The following is a 17759-nucleotide window of genomic DNA, read 5'->3' as shown; positions in this document are numbered from 1 at the left end:
GAAAGATCACATAAGGCTGTTGAGACGTAGCTCTTTGCTTTTTTGGAAAAGTATTTTTTAAAAAGAAAGGAGACAATAATGACAGCAAGCAATGTGACAGAAAACTTTAGTAAAATATTTTTTTATTCAGTTTTCTGCATTTATTTACATTTCTCAAGTTAATATACCTGTGTTTGATTGTGTATAAGTATAAGACTTGTATCCTCAGTTTTGTTATTCGTCAGTATGATATGAATTTGGAAAATAGCGATTGAGACTCGACATGGTACGAATATTTCTATTTAATATTCATTTAAATTGTCCTGTTCTAAATTTTGTCGAGTTACTTTCCGTACACGGTTTTAGAAATTAAATTTAACCATGTGTTTTAATGTTTTTACCTTTAACCTTTGCTAGCTTGCAGATTTTTGGTTAGAATTATTTCGAAGTGCTAAAACAATAGTAAAGGCTTATTATCTTACTGGAGTGATATTAATTAGGTTGTTATTTTATCAGACCGACATGGAGATAAACGAGGCACTGTCCTCGCTGGAGATGCTCATGTCAGAGTTCTTCGCGCCGACGACGAGCAACTTCAGGAAGCGCGAGATCGAAGGCATGCTGGAGAACTTCTCCAGCCGCCGGGACTCGTGGAAACACTGCCTGCTCTTCCTACAGAAGTCACAGAACCAATATGTGTTGATGTTCACATTAACCACATTAGAAGTAAGATCATTCACACCATGACCTCATTATTGATAACCATACTACATTTACAAAATACAGTTGTTTACAAGCGGCTATTATGTCATAATTTGTTTCAGAACATAATAAACAGGCAATGGATTAGTCTGAATGACAATGAGAGAACAGAAATCCGTTTAACTCTGTGGAATGAGTTAATGGCTAAACATGAGGTGATACCATACTTCATAAGGAACAAGTTAGCCTCACTAATGGTGTCTATTGCCCGGTATGACTGGCCACACCTCTATCCTGACTTCTTTGATAATATTGTTGAGGTAAATAGTTTTGAAATTGTATGAAGTTTTTATAAAATTTATTGTTATTTTTTCCTAAATGAGGAAAACACATACTTAAAAAATATACATTAAAGCTTAGCTACATTCTATCAATTAAATAAGTGATGTAATTTGTTATGTTATTTGTCATCTTGTTGTGTGATAATAGTATTCATTTGTGTGATAAGAGTTTTGTTGTTACTACATGATTGCTCTATTATTGTGTGTAGTTTATTCCAATACAAGTTTCCTAACATACCCCCACTAATAAAATGTTAAAGATTATGTTTGCCAATCAGTCTGATAATTAGGTAATACGTTGGGTAAATTTCAGGAAATTATTCAAATTAACTATGTAGGTGACTTTATACAGTGTATTTTCTTACTACTTCTGTTTTAAATATTTTACTTTTTTCCTAGTGGTTAGATGCAAAATACAAAGGGAAAAGAAAAACAAATCTTATATTTTTTCAAAGTATAAATACATTGGCCCCGATTCCTGCAGACACCGCCTAATTTTATTTTAAGTTATATCCGTCATTTTCATATCCGTCGAAAAGGAAAGGGACGGATGATTCACAGCTCTTAATTTTAGGAAGAATGAGTAAATGAACGTGTCAGGTTATTGACTGATGTAAAATTTTTAGACGGTTGGTTTAGATTTGTGCTTAAAATTGACGTGTGTTCCATAAATTTTATGCTTGTCGATTACCCGTCCCTTTCCTTTTCGGCGGATAAGAAAATGACAGATATAACTTAAAATAAAATTAGATGGTATTTACAGGAATTAGCACCATTATTAATAGTATAATACATAAGTATAGATACATTATTTTGGTCATAATGATGATGCAAGTAGACACTTGACCTTAAATAGTCGTAATGTTGGTTTAACGCATTGATAAATGAATGGCGGGTCCCAGCTGATCCGGTGCTCTGGGCGGCGCTGTGTGCTGGGGCTGGTGCTCGCTGGCGCGGCGAGCGAGGAGTTGGGTGCCGCGCGCGACCACGGGGTGCTGCTGCCCTCCACGCGCCGTCACCATCTCGAGAGACTCATGCTCAAAGGCATGCCGCAGATGCTCAATGCACTTGCTGGTAAATTCAGCTGTTTATAAAAATATACTAAAATTTTTATTTTGATATTAACTTACATAATCAACTATATGCTAGGAGTGGGACCTGCTTAGTAGGTATGATACCTGTAAGTTTATAATTATAACAGAGGTTTTGTATTGACATTTGGTTGTCCGTGTCTAATAAATATTTTTTTCCAGCGATATTGGAAAAGTACGCTCAGAAGGAAGGGCAGTCGAATCCCCCGCCATCGCCAACTAGCGGAGTTCCTCAGACTTCTGCTCTTCCTGACTTACTCGCCAATGCTCATGATGTTCATGCTTCAGACAAGTAAGTGTTTGTCTTGTACACAAACTATTTACTAACTTGGCTTTTTTTACAATTTAAATTCATAAGGACTGATTATGTCAATGATAAAACTGAACTTGTGTCTTTATTGCAAAGTAGCAACGCCACAATATACACTTCTTATAATGGTCAAAATGAAGTCAAATAAAGAGATAAATATATATATATATGTCGTAGCATTGGGGGGGGTCGGTCGTAACATCATCATCAGAATGGAGGGTGGGCGTTAGAAGACAATAATGGCCGTCATCAGTATCACAATCATTTTATTTACTTCCACATAGTTTTTGTATCACGATTAAATAAAGCCACAGCATAAGGTACACACTCACGGCAACGTCACGGTATTCGTAACGGTTACACAGTCTCTCGTTATCTAGCGCGCATAAGGACGTTAGCGCGAAGGGGCTGCTCGCCCTCTACTTGCCCTCCACCACCCATGGTTCCTATATTCGGACCGAATCATCGGGACATGTGAACGTACTTGCTAGGTACTCTTTTCCGATCACACTTTCTTGACGTCCCTACAAGTTATAGGTGAGCGACTATAGCACTCCTCGTAATTATTCGACACGTCCGCTCATGACGATGGTTCGCGGTAGACTGCCCGACTAGAACGGCAGTACACGTCCGCTCGACACGACGACTCTGTAGTGACTCTCCCGACTTCACCCCGCTCTGCTCGTACGCCACCTGACGTCGGAGCGTTGCAACTTCATGATGGAAGTGTTGCAACTTCATTGTATTTTCCGATTTGATCAATTTCTCTTCTTTATTCATAACTAACTCCGACACGGCCATCCTGCGTGACACACGTCCTCGTGTGTTAATCTGAAACAATATACCACAGCACAGTATCCAAGTTCGCTCGGTCATTCCTGACCTAACATAAGACTCTATATAGGACTCTGTATGAGCTCTACATGAGCTCTACTTGCGACTCTACACGAGCTCTACTTGTGGCTCTACACGAGCTCTACTTGTGATTCTACACGAGTTCACATTACATCATGATAAATCAACTACTCCGACACGGTACACGGACCATTGACCAGTATTCACACACTATAAACAACCAAACTTGAAAATCCAATTACTCTTTACACGTCTGCCGTTACTATCACCTAAACGAGCGATAGTAACTCATGCCACTCTACTGAGTGACGATATCTCACAACCAGGCGTCACTACCACCTAAATCGAGCGGTAGCAACTCATGCCACTTTCACCAAGTGACGATATCTCACAACCAGGCGTCACTACCACCTAAATCGAGCGGTAGCAACTCATGCCACTTACACCAAGTGACGATATCTCAACACAGTCGTTGCTGCCACCTAAATCGAGCAACAGCAACTCATGCCACTTACACCAAGTGACGATATCCCAACACAGTCGTTACTGCCACCTAAATCGAGCGACAGTAACTCATGCCACTTACACCAAGTGACGATATCTCAACACAGTCGTCACTGCCACCTAAATCGAGCGACAGCAACTCATGCCACTTGCACCAAGTGACGATATCTCAACACAGCTAGCACATAAACTTTACATTTTAGTTGGTAGAATAGTGGTCCATGGGTTACAAATTTCTTCTACCTCACTTATTTCTAATTCGTGTAGTTTGACTAATTCTACCGGAAGTCAACTTGACTTAGATTCAGGTACAATGTCATGACCAAATACAAAGTCAACATGACATCCAGGCCTCGACCGCATACCTGTAGTTTCTAAGACGAGCAGCACAAAAGTGGCTGCAGCCCCGAACACTACAAGTGCGCAGCTTCCTATCAGAGTTGCTCCGAAACAGGTCAATCATAGCTTTCATTGCTCAATTAAATCAACCAACATTACACATCTACTGCAAAGCACAACAGGCTGTAATATTCCTCCCCAAACTTCGGTTACGCTACAAAACAGTCATGAGTCACAACATCCCCTCCCGGGATGGCCACCATGGTCCACGACCACAAAACGACAGAGCACCCTGCTCTCACACACACAAGTCATAAAGTCACAATGTAACGACCAACACCTTGAGGAAATATTACCGCACTTACACAATTACCAATTCGGTATGATCATCATTTAGAATGTTTTGCTCCAATTTTCTCACTAATGATTTACTCTGTTTCGGGCATTTTCCTAGCCTATTTCATTTAATCATAATCCAAATCATTTTACTTCGCAATGTTTACTTCACTTCATTACGATTTCCAATTTAACTAAATTTAACAAAAGACAACTTTCTGCACTATATTCGTTTGTATCCTATTAAAACTTTCCATCTTTCAAATCAGGTGAAACAGATACGACTCACCGGGACGTATAAGAATTTCCAATAAAAGATCAACCACTGGTCTTGTGACATGGTTTAGGTCTTCACCAGCGCAACAAGTCCGGCTGGTATACAACGTGCTGCCATGATAACGTCACTGCACGGCTACAGCTCAGGCCGCACCACTTACATCGCCGCTAGCAATCCACCAATTGCCGAACCAAGTTATGACATGAAACAAAAGAATTCACTGTATTATCGTATTCACACGACTTTCTTTCAATCGGTTTAAAAAGATTACAAATAAAGAATGTTGAATATTGAAACATTTGATGGATGACGGTAGATTACAAAACACGTTATTTAACAAGACTTAATTATCATATCATGACTAACCTCCACCCGCTTGGAGTGAGAAAATACAACTTTAACCACGCAGGTTAAGCGTGTCTACACCAATTCGAAATGTTTTTAGACCGAAATACAAAGATTTGACAATGATGAAAACAGATTGGAAAACGCGGTATGATTGACACGGATTGACACAATATGTCTCGTCAATTTTCTTTTTAAACAAAGGGAAATAATAATTTCCAAGTTAATTTTAAATCAATTTCCTCATTATTAGAAACGAACATTCACATAGCAATGAAATCAATAACAATAAGGTTCCAGTATGAAAACGACTCACCGTAATAACAGTTTCCAAGTTGAGGTACCATAATTTCCAAACACGACTGCACACATTACGGAAATATTGTGATGTTCACGCCATCATATCTCACGGCATGTAGTGATGCCGATCATTAACAAGGTTCATTTCAAATTCAGGTCCATTTTCAAATTCAGGCATGGCTGTAGACGACATCTTCATCACGTGGTCACACGAATGTGATAATCATCATAATCTTCTTCTCATCATAATCTTCTTCTGATTGTGATAATCAAAACTTGCATTGTCTTATTGTGAACGTCGCATCACATTGTCTTCATCCAAGTTCACTAATCCCGCTTCTGATGTCGTAGCATTGGGGGGGGTCGGTCGTAACATCATCATCAGAATGGAGGGTGGGCGTTAGAAGACAATAATGGCCGTCATCAGTATCACAATCATTTTATTTACTTCCACATAGTTTTTGTATCACGATTAAATAAAGCCACAGCATAAGGTACACACTCACGGCAACGTCACGGTATTCGTAACGGTTACACAGTCTCTCGTTATCTAGCGCGCATAAGGACGTTAGCGCGAAGGGGCTGCTCGCCCTCTACTTGCCCTCCACCACCCATGGTTCCTATATTCGGACCGAATCATCGGGACATGTGAACGTACTTGCTAGGTACTCTTTTCCGATCACACTTTCTTGACGTCCCTACAAGTTATAGGTGAGCGACTATAGCACTCCTCGTAATTATTCGACACGTCCGCTCATGACGATGGTTCGCGGTAGACTGCCCGACTAGAACGGCAGTACACGTCCGCTCGACACGACGACTCTGTAGTGACTCTCCCGACTTCACCCCGCTCTGCTCGTACGCCACCTGACGTCGGAGCGTTGCAACTTCATGATGGAAGTGTTGCAACTTCATTGTATTTTCCGATTTGATCAATTTCTCTTCTTTATTCATAACTAACTCCGACATATATATATAAAATAAAAATAATAAAAAAAACAAAAAAATAATAAATAATAATAAAAAATAATAGTAATAGAATTAATCTAAGTGAATGGAAAATTGTGTGCAGGGCTCTAAACATGGAGATAGTAGTGAAATGCCTGACGACCCTGCAGCACCTGTTCTCGTGGCTCCCGCTCTCCTCGCACGTGCCTCCCTCGCTCGTTACCACTGTCTTCTACTGGGGCAGCATAGCTACGCAGTCACAGGTTGGTACATTATTACTTCTGTAAATCCTATGTTAATTTTCCGACAGTGAATATATTTTTTCTAGTCTTAATGCTTATGTGAGAATCCGCGCGGAAAAAACGCGGTCTCATTCGTAAACATTGTGATACATCATTATCCTACATCTTGCGCTGCTCTATGATCACTGATTCAATGACCGAGAAGCAAATGTTGCATAGCGCGTCAGCGGCGAGTTCAACTTTTGCGTCTATGTTTAACGTATATGGTCGTCTCTGGTAGCTTGTCAGTGAGTGACGTAGTACAGCCACATTCTGTTGCAGAGCATGGAGGCGGCGCTGGCGGGACTGGGCGGCGTTTGCGAGCTGCTGTACCGGCGGTACGCGCCGCCGTCGTCGGCCGCCACGGCGCTGCGCCTGCAGCACGCCGCCGCGCGGCTGCTGCGCCACCTCGCGCACTCCACGCAGCAGCGACCCGCGCCGCCCGCCTATCATGAGTGAGTGTCACACCATCATATGGGGTGTAACCGGATTCATTTACATAACAATAGGGGCAGAACACTCAGCGTACTCTCTTCGATAGAAGGTCGCGTGGACAACTCTTCACTTCGGCTTCAGGTAGGATCACCAGATACAAATTATAGGTATGGCTTGAAATCATAGATATTTTCTTGGCATTTATATATAACATAAACATAAACTGCCCACTGCTGGGCACAGGCCTCCCCTCAATCAACCGGAGGGGGTATGGAGCATACTCCACCACGCTGCTCCACTGCGGGTTGGTGGAGGTGTTTTTACGGCTAATAGCCGGGACCAACGGCTTAACGTGCGTGCGTGCATTTATACAGTTATGTTTATTGGTGTTGTTACGTTTATTTAACATGTGTTCTTTCTTTTACAGATATTTAAATAAGTTATCAGAGTTTCTAAAGTTGTTCGTGTCATTGCATTTCAAGAGATTAGAAGCCGAACCAGAGTTCGATGCCATTGAATTTTTATCCTATCTATTCCAGTATACATTCCAGGTAATAAAAAACTTATTACACATAAGGGATAGAAAAGTATTCATAAAGTTGTATTAATAACTGCATTTCTTTCTCAGGTGCCCACATGTGCAATATTTGTTAACTGTTTAGATGTATGGATACAGTTTATAGATGTTTTAAAGCCGGAAGACACGGCAAAGTAAGTGTATTTATTTTTCTTTATGCAACTTCCCTTGTGTTTATTTCTTACTGGTATGTTAGAATTACTAAGTTTTTTTTTGAAACAAATGACGATCGTATTTGCGCGGGAATTGATTGATGAAATGACGGCAAAAATTAGTATAATATTTTTCAGTTTACTGTATTTTTCTTTTGCTTGATTCAAATTATGATTCCGTTTACTTTGCCCTTTGACCACTGTTCAGTAAAAAAATTTTTGGTATAGCCGTATAATAAATGTTTGCAGATATTGGGAAGCTCTTCAAGCGCTAGTCAACGGCGTGTTGAACAAGATTCAGTTCCAACATAACAAGGCGCAGTTACAACATCTTGACAACGAAGTGTGCGACGACGACGTAAGCTGCAATTAATTTATTTATAGTATGAAAAAAAAAACAAAAATATTTCTTTTTAAACATTGGCTTACAAAGTTAGCGCTTTTGAACGTCAAAAATTAAATTACATATTATGTAACTAGCTGTAAAACTCCTACCACATCGGAATCGGTAACGCTGAGGGAAAGACGTGGCCAGAAAACCTCCCAGCACAGGGCCCTAGTCCTACTGTTTCATGTTTTCCTTTCTTTTTTAAAATTCAGTTTGTATTACATAATTTATAAACTTAAATACAATGGTATTCCAATTACAGGCGGTGGAAGGAAAGTGAAAAATAAAGAGTTTATGTGAATATTGAAAGCAATATTTATTATGTTTTTATTTATGGCTTTTTGTTTCTAATAATTATGTGTTATATTTTTGTTCAGGGCGAGACTGAATGGCAAACATTCCTGAAACACTGTATAGAGTGCATAGCTCGTGTGGCGGATTTAGCGCCGCTGGATGTCTTCACAGCTGTGGTAAGACATCGTTTTGGATTTTGGAAATGCTTTATCGTAATTTACATTGAAATGTAGTGAGGCTTTAGCCGACGGTATGTCATAAAACATATTTCGGTCGTCTTTGATGGCCGCGGGTTATAGTAATGTGTCCGTCCACGTGCAGCTGGAGCGCTGGCAGTGCCTGGCGGGCGTGCACGCGCGCGCGGCGACGCGCGGCGGCGCGGCGGGCGGCGCGGCGGGCGGCGCGGAGGGCGAGCGCCTGCTGGCCGCGCTGCTGGACCTGGCCACGCTGACGCGCGTGCTGGGCCGCCTGGCGCCCGCGCTGCTGGCGGCCGACGCGGGCCGCGCCGCGCCGGCGCGCGCCGCGGGCGCCGCGCTGCTGGACCGCGTGGCGGCGGCGCTGGCCGGCGCCGCGCTCACCAGGCCGCACCGCGCCGCCATGCCCGCGCCCTACGTGCAAGTGTGAGTGCATGGTACACTCGTACACGTACTTCTCGATGAGTATCGATGGTAATTCTGTACGTGTACCCAGGCATGCCGAGATGTTTGCGTGCATGGGCGCGTGGTGCTGCTACGCCAGCGAGTGCGGCGTGCCGGCACACACCATGGAGGGGCTGTTCTCCTCCGCCGTGCCCTTCCTGTTGCCACACGAGTTGCCCGTGAGTACACATACGCTAATAACGACTGCAGCTTGCCACACAACACCATGCAGGTGCTGTTCTCCTCCGGCGAACTTCCGAGCTCTCTTACTCTTGGTGTCTTTCCACAATGCTATTTTAAGTAAAATAGATAGAGAACAGAACATAATAATGTATATTCCTGTGTAGCCATAATTCAAGCCGCCAACACAGTGAGGAAAACAGAGGTCATGGGTTATGAACTTATGACATCAGAATCCTCTCAGACAGCTCAGCTGTCTTACTAGTCCTTAAGAATGCCAATATGTCTCACTTAATAAACATCTATTTAATTTAGGGCTAACAGACAGCTCACTCTGTAGAGGCTGTTTGGATGCAGAAGAAACTGCCAGCACAATGGGTACAAATCCTCAAAGGAATGGGGTTGAAGCCTGTGAAAACCCTAGGAAGCTTCTGAGCTTCTGGAAGGAGTCCAGTTGGCTTACGTAGTCAACAATAGCACGCATAATGGGCCATCCTATAGTCTAAATGCGGAAACAGAGTCCACTGTCTATTCCTGTTTTTGTGTGCGTAGTTTTTTTAGTTTGTCCGTGTATTTGTGTGTCCGTAGTAAACGCACCATATTTATTTGTATGTTACTGCGTAGGAACCGCCGCTGCTCTGCCACGCCGCAGCGCACCTCCTACTGAGCATGTCCAAGAATGTGAAGTTTGTCAACGACCCTATCCCGCTGGTTGGCGATCTGTTCAACCATGCGCAACGGTCGCTGCACTATTTGGAACCAAAGGTAAGTGTATTTTAGTTCGTGACATACCCATTTGTCTCGTTCAACTAATTCAATGTTTTGTACAGAGGATTTCAGGCTCTTTATGTTTGATATTCAAAAAGCAGCGTAGGCTTCGTGTGATATGATGATTATTTTTTACCTCTCCAGCACGAGAAGGGTGCTTTTTCCGCGAAAAAACAGTGAAAAGTGGGTTTTTATCCACAAAATAGCATTAATAGGGTATTAATTTTATACTCGGATTTTCCCGTAAGACAAGGCAAGGGAACATAACCATACAGCCGGATTTACAATGTAAACTGGCTTGATGATTTCTTACTTTTCTTTTATCAACAGTTTCTTTGTTTATTGAAATGTGACGTCACTAGGCAAAATGTACGTGAGCAACCGTTTTCGCGAGAAATTTGAAATTAATGAAGAATAATATATGTTTTCTATTATTTATAAAGCTTTTTCGAGAAAATAAAATATTTTAAGAAGTATAAAATAAGCGTTTGTAATTTTTAAAACTGTAAAGTAGCCAATTGTATGTCCTGTAATTGGGGTGGTGGTGTTGTGGCAGACGGCGGGCGTGGTGCGCGAGGCGCTGCTGTCGCTGGCGCTGTGGCGCGTGGCGGGCGGCGGCGGCGGCGGCGAGGCGGCGCGCGCGCTGCTGGGCGCGTGGACGGCGGCGCTGCCCGCCGCCGGCGCCGCCGCCGCGCTGCCGCCGCTCACCGCGCTGCTGCACGCCTTCGCCGCGCACCCCACGCCGCACAAGCGGGTAACTAATTCAACAATTCTTTATTCACTGTAACAAATATACAATCTCTGTAAAAAAGTGTCCGCGGCGCATCTTGTCACAAGCGAAGGCGTGTAACGACGCTGTACAATCGATATTGCACTTTATTTGAACAGCCGTAACAAATAAATAAATAAATAAGCCGGCAATAAATTTATTTTATTCTTATTCTTAATTTGAGGGAACGAACTTATACGGTCTACATAACGCATACGTATTTACAACACAGTTCGGATTTTTAGAAAAACTCCTTAGCGAAGGTAACAAACATAGTTTGAATCGTCAGTTAAATAACGAACGTATCATCAGCCTAAAACTGCTGCAGCTTCTCACAACCTTGTATAGCCTAGGAAAAGTATGTTCTTAAAAAAAAACCATTCAAATATTGTTATTACATTACATATCTCAGTCTTACATTGTAAGCGCTGCCGGGAACTTAAATTTGCGATTATTATTTTCTATTATAGTTTACAGCTCTATAGGTAGTGCCGTCCTTCACTTACGGCAGGCGCCAGAAACAGATAGAACTGTCTAGCTAAATTTGAATTAAGTATATGTGAACTAAGCAACAATGTCAACAGATAATAGCCGAGGGCATTCAGGGTGCGGCGGAGTCAGCGCTGCGCATGTTGTGCGAGCCGGGCTGCGCGGCCGAGCAGGAGCTGACGGACTTCTTCCTCGCGCTGTTCACGGCGCTGCTGCCGCAACTCGGCAACTTTGCCTACTCCGCCATTGACGTGTTCCTTGAAGTCGCGCAAAGGTCAGTCATATCCTACTTGCTACTAACATTATAGGCCGTATGCTGGGCGAAAGCACGAGCGCAAGACCGGCGCGCCATCTGTCGTAACAGTTTTCTGTAGTCTGACTATGGACTAACACCATAGACTTCGTGTAACAATTAGACAACCAATCTCTTTAAAAAAGTGTCCGCGGCGAATTTTGTCACAAGCATATTGTACTTTATTTGAACAGCCTAACATCTTGATTTGACGCTTTAAAAAAAAAATGTTAGCGAATGTGAGTCTATTTGTTTATAGGATGTCAGTGAGTAATAGGCTTGTAATTGTAATATATTTGGCGCAGGGGCGGCGGCGAGTCGAGCGTGGAGCGGCTGGTGGAGTGCGTGCGGCTGGGCGTGGAGGCGGGCGGCGGCGCGGTGCGCGTGTCGCACGTGCTGGCGCTGCTGCCGCGCTGCGCGCCGCCCGCCGCGCTGGCGCCGCTCGCGCCGCCCGACGCCGCGCGCGCCGCGCACCGCCTGCTGGCCAGGTGCTTACAGATCGTCTCCGTACAGTACCTGCCCTGTGTCCTTCCAAATTATCTCCATACCTTCAGCGGTTTATGGAGTTAGGTAAGGATTAAAGTTTTGAAATCCTAACAAGTGTATGTGTGCAGCGTGCTGGTGCACCGCTGGCGCTATTTCTTCCCGACCGGCGCGGGCGCGGAGGCGGCGGGCGGGGAGGAGGCGGCGCGGCGCGGCGCCGAGCTGCGGGGCGCGCTGGCGGCGCTGGGCCGCGCGCTGCTGCAGCCCGACATCGAGCTGCTGAGGATCGCGCTGGCCGCGCTCGACGCGCTCAACACCAAGTGGAAGCTCTATCATAAGGTCGGTATTCGCTAGGCCGCGCGCTGCTGCAGCCCGACATCGACATCGTTTTCTGACGTAAATTAATCAATTTTGAAAATATTTTTTTGATCTTGGAGATAGTTTTTGTATCCAAATAAGCAGAGTAAATATCTCAGCATACCATACCTGAAAGAACAATGTCTCTGTAACACTATAATCAATACGCCATTTTAGTGTATCAGAGCGCACCACGTGGACATGACGATGATTACTGTATTGTAGGCGGTATTCCGGTCGGAGTTCATGGCGGAGTTCCTGTCAGTCCTGCTAGCGGGGCTGGCCGAGGGCGGGGCGCGCGCTCTGCTCCGCGAGGAGGCGGTGTGCGCGGTGCACGCGATGGCGGCGGTGGATTTCCCCGCCTTCCGCCGCGCCTTCCTGCCGCACTTCCTGCGCCAGCTGCCCGGCCTCGCACCCGAGCACGTCACGCAGCTCGAAGACTTCCCGCCCGACACGGTAACTATACTCTATACCATGGGGCGTAGGACAGCTGTCAGCGTACTACATTTTCTTGTGTGCGTCAAGCTAGCGGCCTCAAAAAAAAAATGGGCACGAAAAAATAATTTGACCATACCAAAAAATAGTACTCTTATTGAAAAAAATAGTACCTGTTGTAAAAAAATTAGTACCATCACGGTTCTGGATTTATAGCCATGTTTTATTGCACTTGCTAGCTTGACGGTGAGCGAAATTTGGCGAGAGTTAACGACAAGGTCTATCGCTTTGATTTAAACGCCAAAAAATAGTACCGAAATAGTACTCACCCCCTGCAAAATACTGAAATGAGTACTTCAACGGTTCCAAAGTTATAAAGGCAGTTCTTTGATCCCGCTGGCTTGACGTTTTGAAAATACCTATTATCTGGGGAACGCTTGCATACTTCAGTATGTAACTAATGTCAATAAACTCGTATGAAATAGTACTTCCTACCATCATAATTTTGATCCGATTCTCTTTGTAGAAATATGTTAAAAAATCATCATAACCTATGCCATACATTTGTTGTTGATACATTCACGTAGACAATTACATAACCTCACAATTCATTCGTAAGTATTGCCATTTTGGAGGTCTACCCTACCATTTCTTTGCACTTCAGAGTGTTGCTATTACAAAAAATTGCTATTGCATACACCCATATGCAATAATTTTAATAGAAAATGGCTGCATGGGTCTTGTTCTTATTGAAAACAATCTGTGATTTTAATACATCATAATACATTTTTAATCTGCTGTTTTATTTTATAATTTATACCTTCATGTTCAATTTGTTACGGATCGAAGTGTTTGTTAATAAACAATTTGCAGTATTTGTAGAATAACTCAAAGAGTTTCAACAATGATATTACTTTCATCTGACAACCCTGGCACTTCACCAATTTTCACCCAAAAATGGGGAAAAAATACTGAAATCTGACAACATTCTTCTTCAGCATGTGTAATAATTTTGTTCGCGACTGTACCTGTCTTGATAAATGTATGACATAGGTAGGTTATAATGACTTTTTGACATATTTTTCTACCAAGAGAATCAGGTCCAAATTATGATGGTAGGGAGTACTATTTCATACGAGTTTATTGACATTAGTTACAAACTGAAGTATGCAAGCGTTCCCTAGATAATAGGTATTTTCAAAACGTCAAGCCAGCGGGATCAAAGAACTGCCTTTATAACTTTGGAACCGTTGAAGTACTCATTTCGGTATTTTGCAGGGGGTGAGTACTATTTCGGTACTATTTTTTGGCGTTTAAATCAAAGCGATAGACCTTGTCGTTAACTCTCGCCAAATTTCGCTCACCGTCAAGCTAGCAAGTGCAATAAAACATGGCTATAAATCCAGAACCGTGATGGTACTAATTTTTTTACAACAGGTACTATTTTTTTCAATAAGAGTACTATTTTTTGGTATGGTCAAATTATTTTTTCGTGCCAATTTTTTTTTTGAGGCCGCTAGCTTGACGCACACATTTTCTTGGTATGTCTCTTACGCACTAGGTTGTAGTATATCTTTCTGTTCTACTACAAGAGATATAACACATTGGTCCAACTACGGGCTTTCGAGAAGTTAACCTGCCACAATAATAATATACATTTGACACCTTTCTTTCTGTGGGAAGCTATTATCCAAAAGGTATTCATATGCATAGATAAGTACAAACCCAATTCGGGCTTGTTCAATTCTGACTTATTAACATACCTTGTCCTGATTGTAGGACCTGCCGACGTTCACACAGAACATCCAGCGGCTGATGAACGACGTGAACTGCTACCGCGCGTACAATGCGTTGCTGCCGCCGCAACAGATGTCATAGCATTCGCCCCCCGCCCACATGATGGTGCTGTGATAGCCCCATGTGAGACCCTCGCTGGGACCACGTTACCTATGTGTGCTACATGAAAGACACGTATGGACCACGCTACCTAAACGTTTCGAGCCACGCACCTGTGTGTATGAAATAAAACACATTCGGACCAAGCTACGTAAGCTACGTGTGAGTAGAGACTAATTTAGACTACGGTATGTTTATGTGCTACTACTACAGGAGCTCGGGAACTAACTATGTCGGTGCTCAAGCGGCTGACTCTGAATTTGGGTGTTGATAATAATAAGTTATAAAGAAATAATATCTTTTGTAAGTAATTTCCTCTATCAAAAACATTGAGACTTCGTGTGTGACACAAATTAAAAACTAATCAAATGACTTAAAATTGTTAATAATCTTGATGAAGTCATTAAAAGTGAGAAAGCGTTTGCTTATTATATCGATGATTATAATGCATTTGTAAAGCATTTTCAACTTGTTCATAATGGTCTTATAGCGAATTATTCCCGACTTAAATGTTCTTGTGTAGTTACTATCGCATTATGTGTAGTTACTAGTCATTATAAGAATCAAGTTGTTTAAATTTAAAAATACCTGAGGAATGGACTGCACTATAGAGCGTGCAACGTGATAGCGTGATTCAGAAGGACGCTGATCGCGATCCGTGTAGTGCGGGCTCAAAAGCTCAAAGTAGCCAATAATTATTAGGATAGGTTTTAAAGAATGGGCTGCCATTTATAGTGTGATTCTAATTGTATTTAAAAGAAAAGTAAGCGACTTTTTGTAGGTTATACAAAAATACGTATTAGAACACCGTACTTAGTTTGTAATACAACTATTTTAACTTTTTTTCCTCATATCTTGTCTTTGAAATCATATCAATTGATTGTAGATGTATTGTTTCTTAACTACATTATGAATTTATGACTGCAGAGTAACTACATTTCCATTATGATTGCATGGATTATTTGTTTTGTGTATTTATCTATCTGTATTTTTTAAAATACAGATAAATCGGTAGAGACTTATTTGTTTTGCGTTTAGCGCGTTTTAGTTATTGGGTGCAATATAAGAAAGAATGTTTAGTTGAAAATGTTGAAATACAGGTGGTGACTGAAGCGATTTTTATAGAAATCAATGCAATCTATCTCTTTCTTCCTTTATGTTGGTGTATGCTATATTTTAAATCTAGAAATAAAGAATGAGCTTATGTTTACAAAATTGTTTTATTTGAGTGAACATACACCCAAAATTACATTAACACTTCTGGAATTATTATAGTAGTTATGGTAAGAAAACATTAAAATGAGTATTAACATCATAATACCTAATAATATTTAATATTATAATAACACTATGCAACAACAAATTAATCTTTAACCTCTTTTTTTGCGATCCTCATCATCGTCGTCCTCAGTATACATAGACAGACGCTTCCTGAGCACTTCATAGACAATATCCTTGTGGCTTGCATAGAGTTTCAAGTCGGGCGTGATGTCGACCCAGCGCACGCCGACTGCGTCGTCCCCAGCGTGCAGCTTCAGGCCTCCAACCACAGACCCATCTTCATCATGAAAGTTGATGGCTAGAGTCTCCATCCAGGCATTGTCGGTGTTACGAGGGTCATCCACATACCCACAATACATTATTTCACCACCACTGAAGAATTTCTCAAATTCTAGTTGCCAAGTTTCTCTTTGATCTGAAAGCGTAAAAATAATACATATGATCACTCCTATTTCTCGAAAAAAATATTCTCGTAAAAATACTGTCAAAGGCATGGATGGTAGTTTTTCAATTTCTGAGTGATTTGTTCAAGCTTTAATTTAATTTTCAATATTCAGCCTGCTGATTATGTAACTGAACTCACCGTCTGTCATTTGTAGAGAATTAATGGCCTCCTCCTGAAATTCTCTGAAGGCGGCAGCAGCAACTCTCTCACCAGGATCCACCATCCCTCCAGGCAGAGCCCATTCACCAGTGTCTCCACGTTTTATAGCTACAAACTGCAAAGTGGGTCTGAAAAATATGACAAGGTTGAATGAAAAAGACTTTTTAAAATTTTTATAATATCATGGATTGATAGAATAATTTTGATAACTATTTGTAACTAGTGCTCTGGTAATCTAAACTGACTTTTGGAATAAAAGCAGTATTACTTACATATTATCTTTAGTAAGTTCAATACCACCAGTCTCACATGTCTTCCAGCGGGTGACGACAGGGTCGGCAGCGTGGTTGGGTCCCCACCGCCCCAGCACGCCGCGCCCAATGATCCCCGTCCTTCCAATGGGGTTTCTAGGCACACGGTTTATGATAGCATACTCCCCTAAGTAACTTTCCCTGTTCACATCGTAATCTAATTTGTTCCACTGTGGCTGGAAATCTGGTTCACCTTAAAATGAATAGACATAACAATAAAATTGGATATAGTAATGATTATCAAAATGCAATTAGTTTGTATGGGTAAAACATTTTTATAGGTTACCTACTTACCAATCTCTGGGTCTGCCCATGGTTTTCCAGTAATATGGGGTGAGGTATAGTTCCGTGGAGCGTATTCCTTGTATGGGGTACCCCAGATCACTTTATCGTCTGGCACAGGGAACCTTTCAACTTTAGACCGGGGGTAAAGCCCGCCTCTACACTTAAAATGTGTAGCCATTGTGGCTAAACCGGCCCGCATCATTAAAACGGTAGAAAATATAATAATTAAACTTATTGTTGTCATTGACATTGGATCACTTCAACTCAACGTTATCGAATAACATACATCTTGTTCAAACAATAAATATCAACAATAGGTCAACAACTGTCACCTCACCCAAACAAACAAAGAGGTTATGTTTTCGTTCGACTTTTCAGTGATGTCATGGTATAAAAGGTGTTGCCATTTTTATTATTATGGATCCTGAATGGATGGTAAACAAGCTTACATAACCGATATTTGTAACTTACATTGGGAGGTTTCCTGCCTTGTAACTTTTTCGATTTGACCACTGCC

The 17759-nt window shown here is 42.1% G+C and overlaps 2 protein-coding genes and 1 long non-coding RNA gene across 3 annotated transcripts; 1 reads left to right on the top strand and 2 right to left on the bottom strand.

Moving 5' to 3' along the window:
- The first annotated feature begins 58 nt into the window (after positions 1-58).
- Positions 59-15976, top strand: LOC126371859 (exportin-6-A). Its single transcript, XM_050017247.1, has 20 exons — positions 59-265; positions 496-705; positions 804-1001; positions 1925-2096; positions 2276-2405; positions 6452-6590; positions 6891-7063; positions 7471-7594; positions 7672-7754; positions 8022-8130; positions 8538-8630; positions 8776-9074; positions 9145-9271; positions 9897-10037; positions 10597-10794; positions 11394-11572; positions 11896-12078; positions 12205-12412; positions 12656-12886; positions 14645-15976. Exons 1-20 carry the CDS (start codon positions 263-265, stop codon positions 14741-14743), a joined length of 3099 nt encoding a protein of 1032 aa, XP_049873204.1. The 5' UTR covers positions 59-262; the 3' UTR covers positions 14744-15976.
- LOC126371893 (uncharacterized) lies at positions 2610-6350 on the bottom strand. The gene is made up of 3 exons (XR_007567093.1): positions 3903-6350; positions 3690-3760; positions 2610-3617 (listed from the first exon to the last, which is right to left on the bottom strand). It is a non-coding gene; the product is annotated as an uncharacterized LOC126371893 (long non-coding RNA).
- On the bottom strand, positions 15963-17605 carry LOC126371877 (ADP-ribose pyrophosphatase, mitochondrial). Its single transcript, XM_050017281.1, has 4 exons — positions 17252-17605; positions 16919-17150; positions 16626-16774; positions 15963-16457 (listed from the first exon to the last, which is right to left on the bottom strand). Exons 1-4 carry the CDS (start codon positions 17490-17492, stop codon positions 16132-16134), a joined length of 948 nt encoding a protein of 315 aa, XP_049873238.1. The 5' UTR covers positions 17493-17605; the 3' UTR covers positions 15963-16131.
- Between the last annotated feature and the right edge of the window lie 154 nt (positions 17606-17759).

Source organism: Pectinophora gossypiella, chromosome 13 (assembly GCF_024362695.1).
Source record: "Pectinophora gossypiella chromosome 13, ilPecGoss1.1, whole genome shotgun sequence".
Lineage (NCBI taxonomy): Eukaryota > Metazoa > Arthropoda > Insecta > Lepidoptera > Gelechiidae > Pectinophora > Pectinophora gossypiella.
The sequence above is the reverse complement of the archived record's forward strand: the minus strand, read 5'-3'. Positions and strand labels throughout refer to the sequence as shown.

Excerpts from the sequence above, each read along its gene's own strand:
- LOC126371859 (XM_050017247.1), top strand. Across the intron at positions 10,795-11,393 it reads ACCCCACGCCGCACAAGCGG|ATAATAGCCGAGGGCATTCA; the intron begins GTAACTAATTCA and ends CAATGTCAACAG. Across the intron at positions 11,573-11,895 it reads TTCCTTGAAGTCGCGCAAAG|GGGCGGCGGCGAGTCGAGCG; the intron begins GTCAGTCATATC and ends TATTTGGCGCAG.
- LOC126371877 (XM_050017281.1), bottom strand. The coding sequence starts at position 17,492 with ATGTCAATGACAACAATAAGTTTAATTATTATATTTTCTACCGTTTTA. Across the intron at positions 17,151-17,251 it reads ATGGGCAGACCCAGAGATTG|GTGAACCAGATTTCCAGCCA; the intron begins GTAAGTAGGTAA and ends ATTCATTTTAAG. Across the intron at positions 16,775-16,918 it reads GAACTTACTAAAGATAATAT|ACCCACTTTGCAGTTTGTAG; the intron begins GTAAGTAATACT and ends CATATTTTTCAG.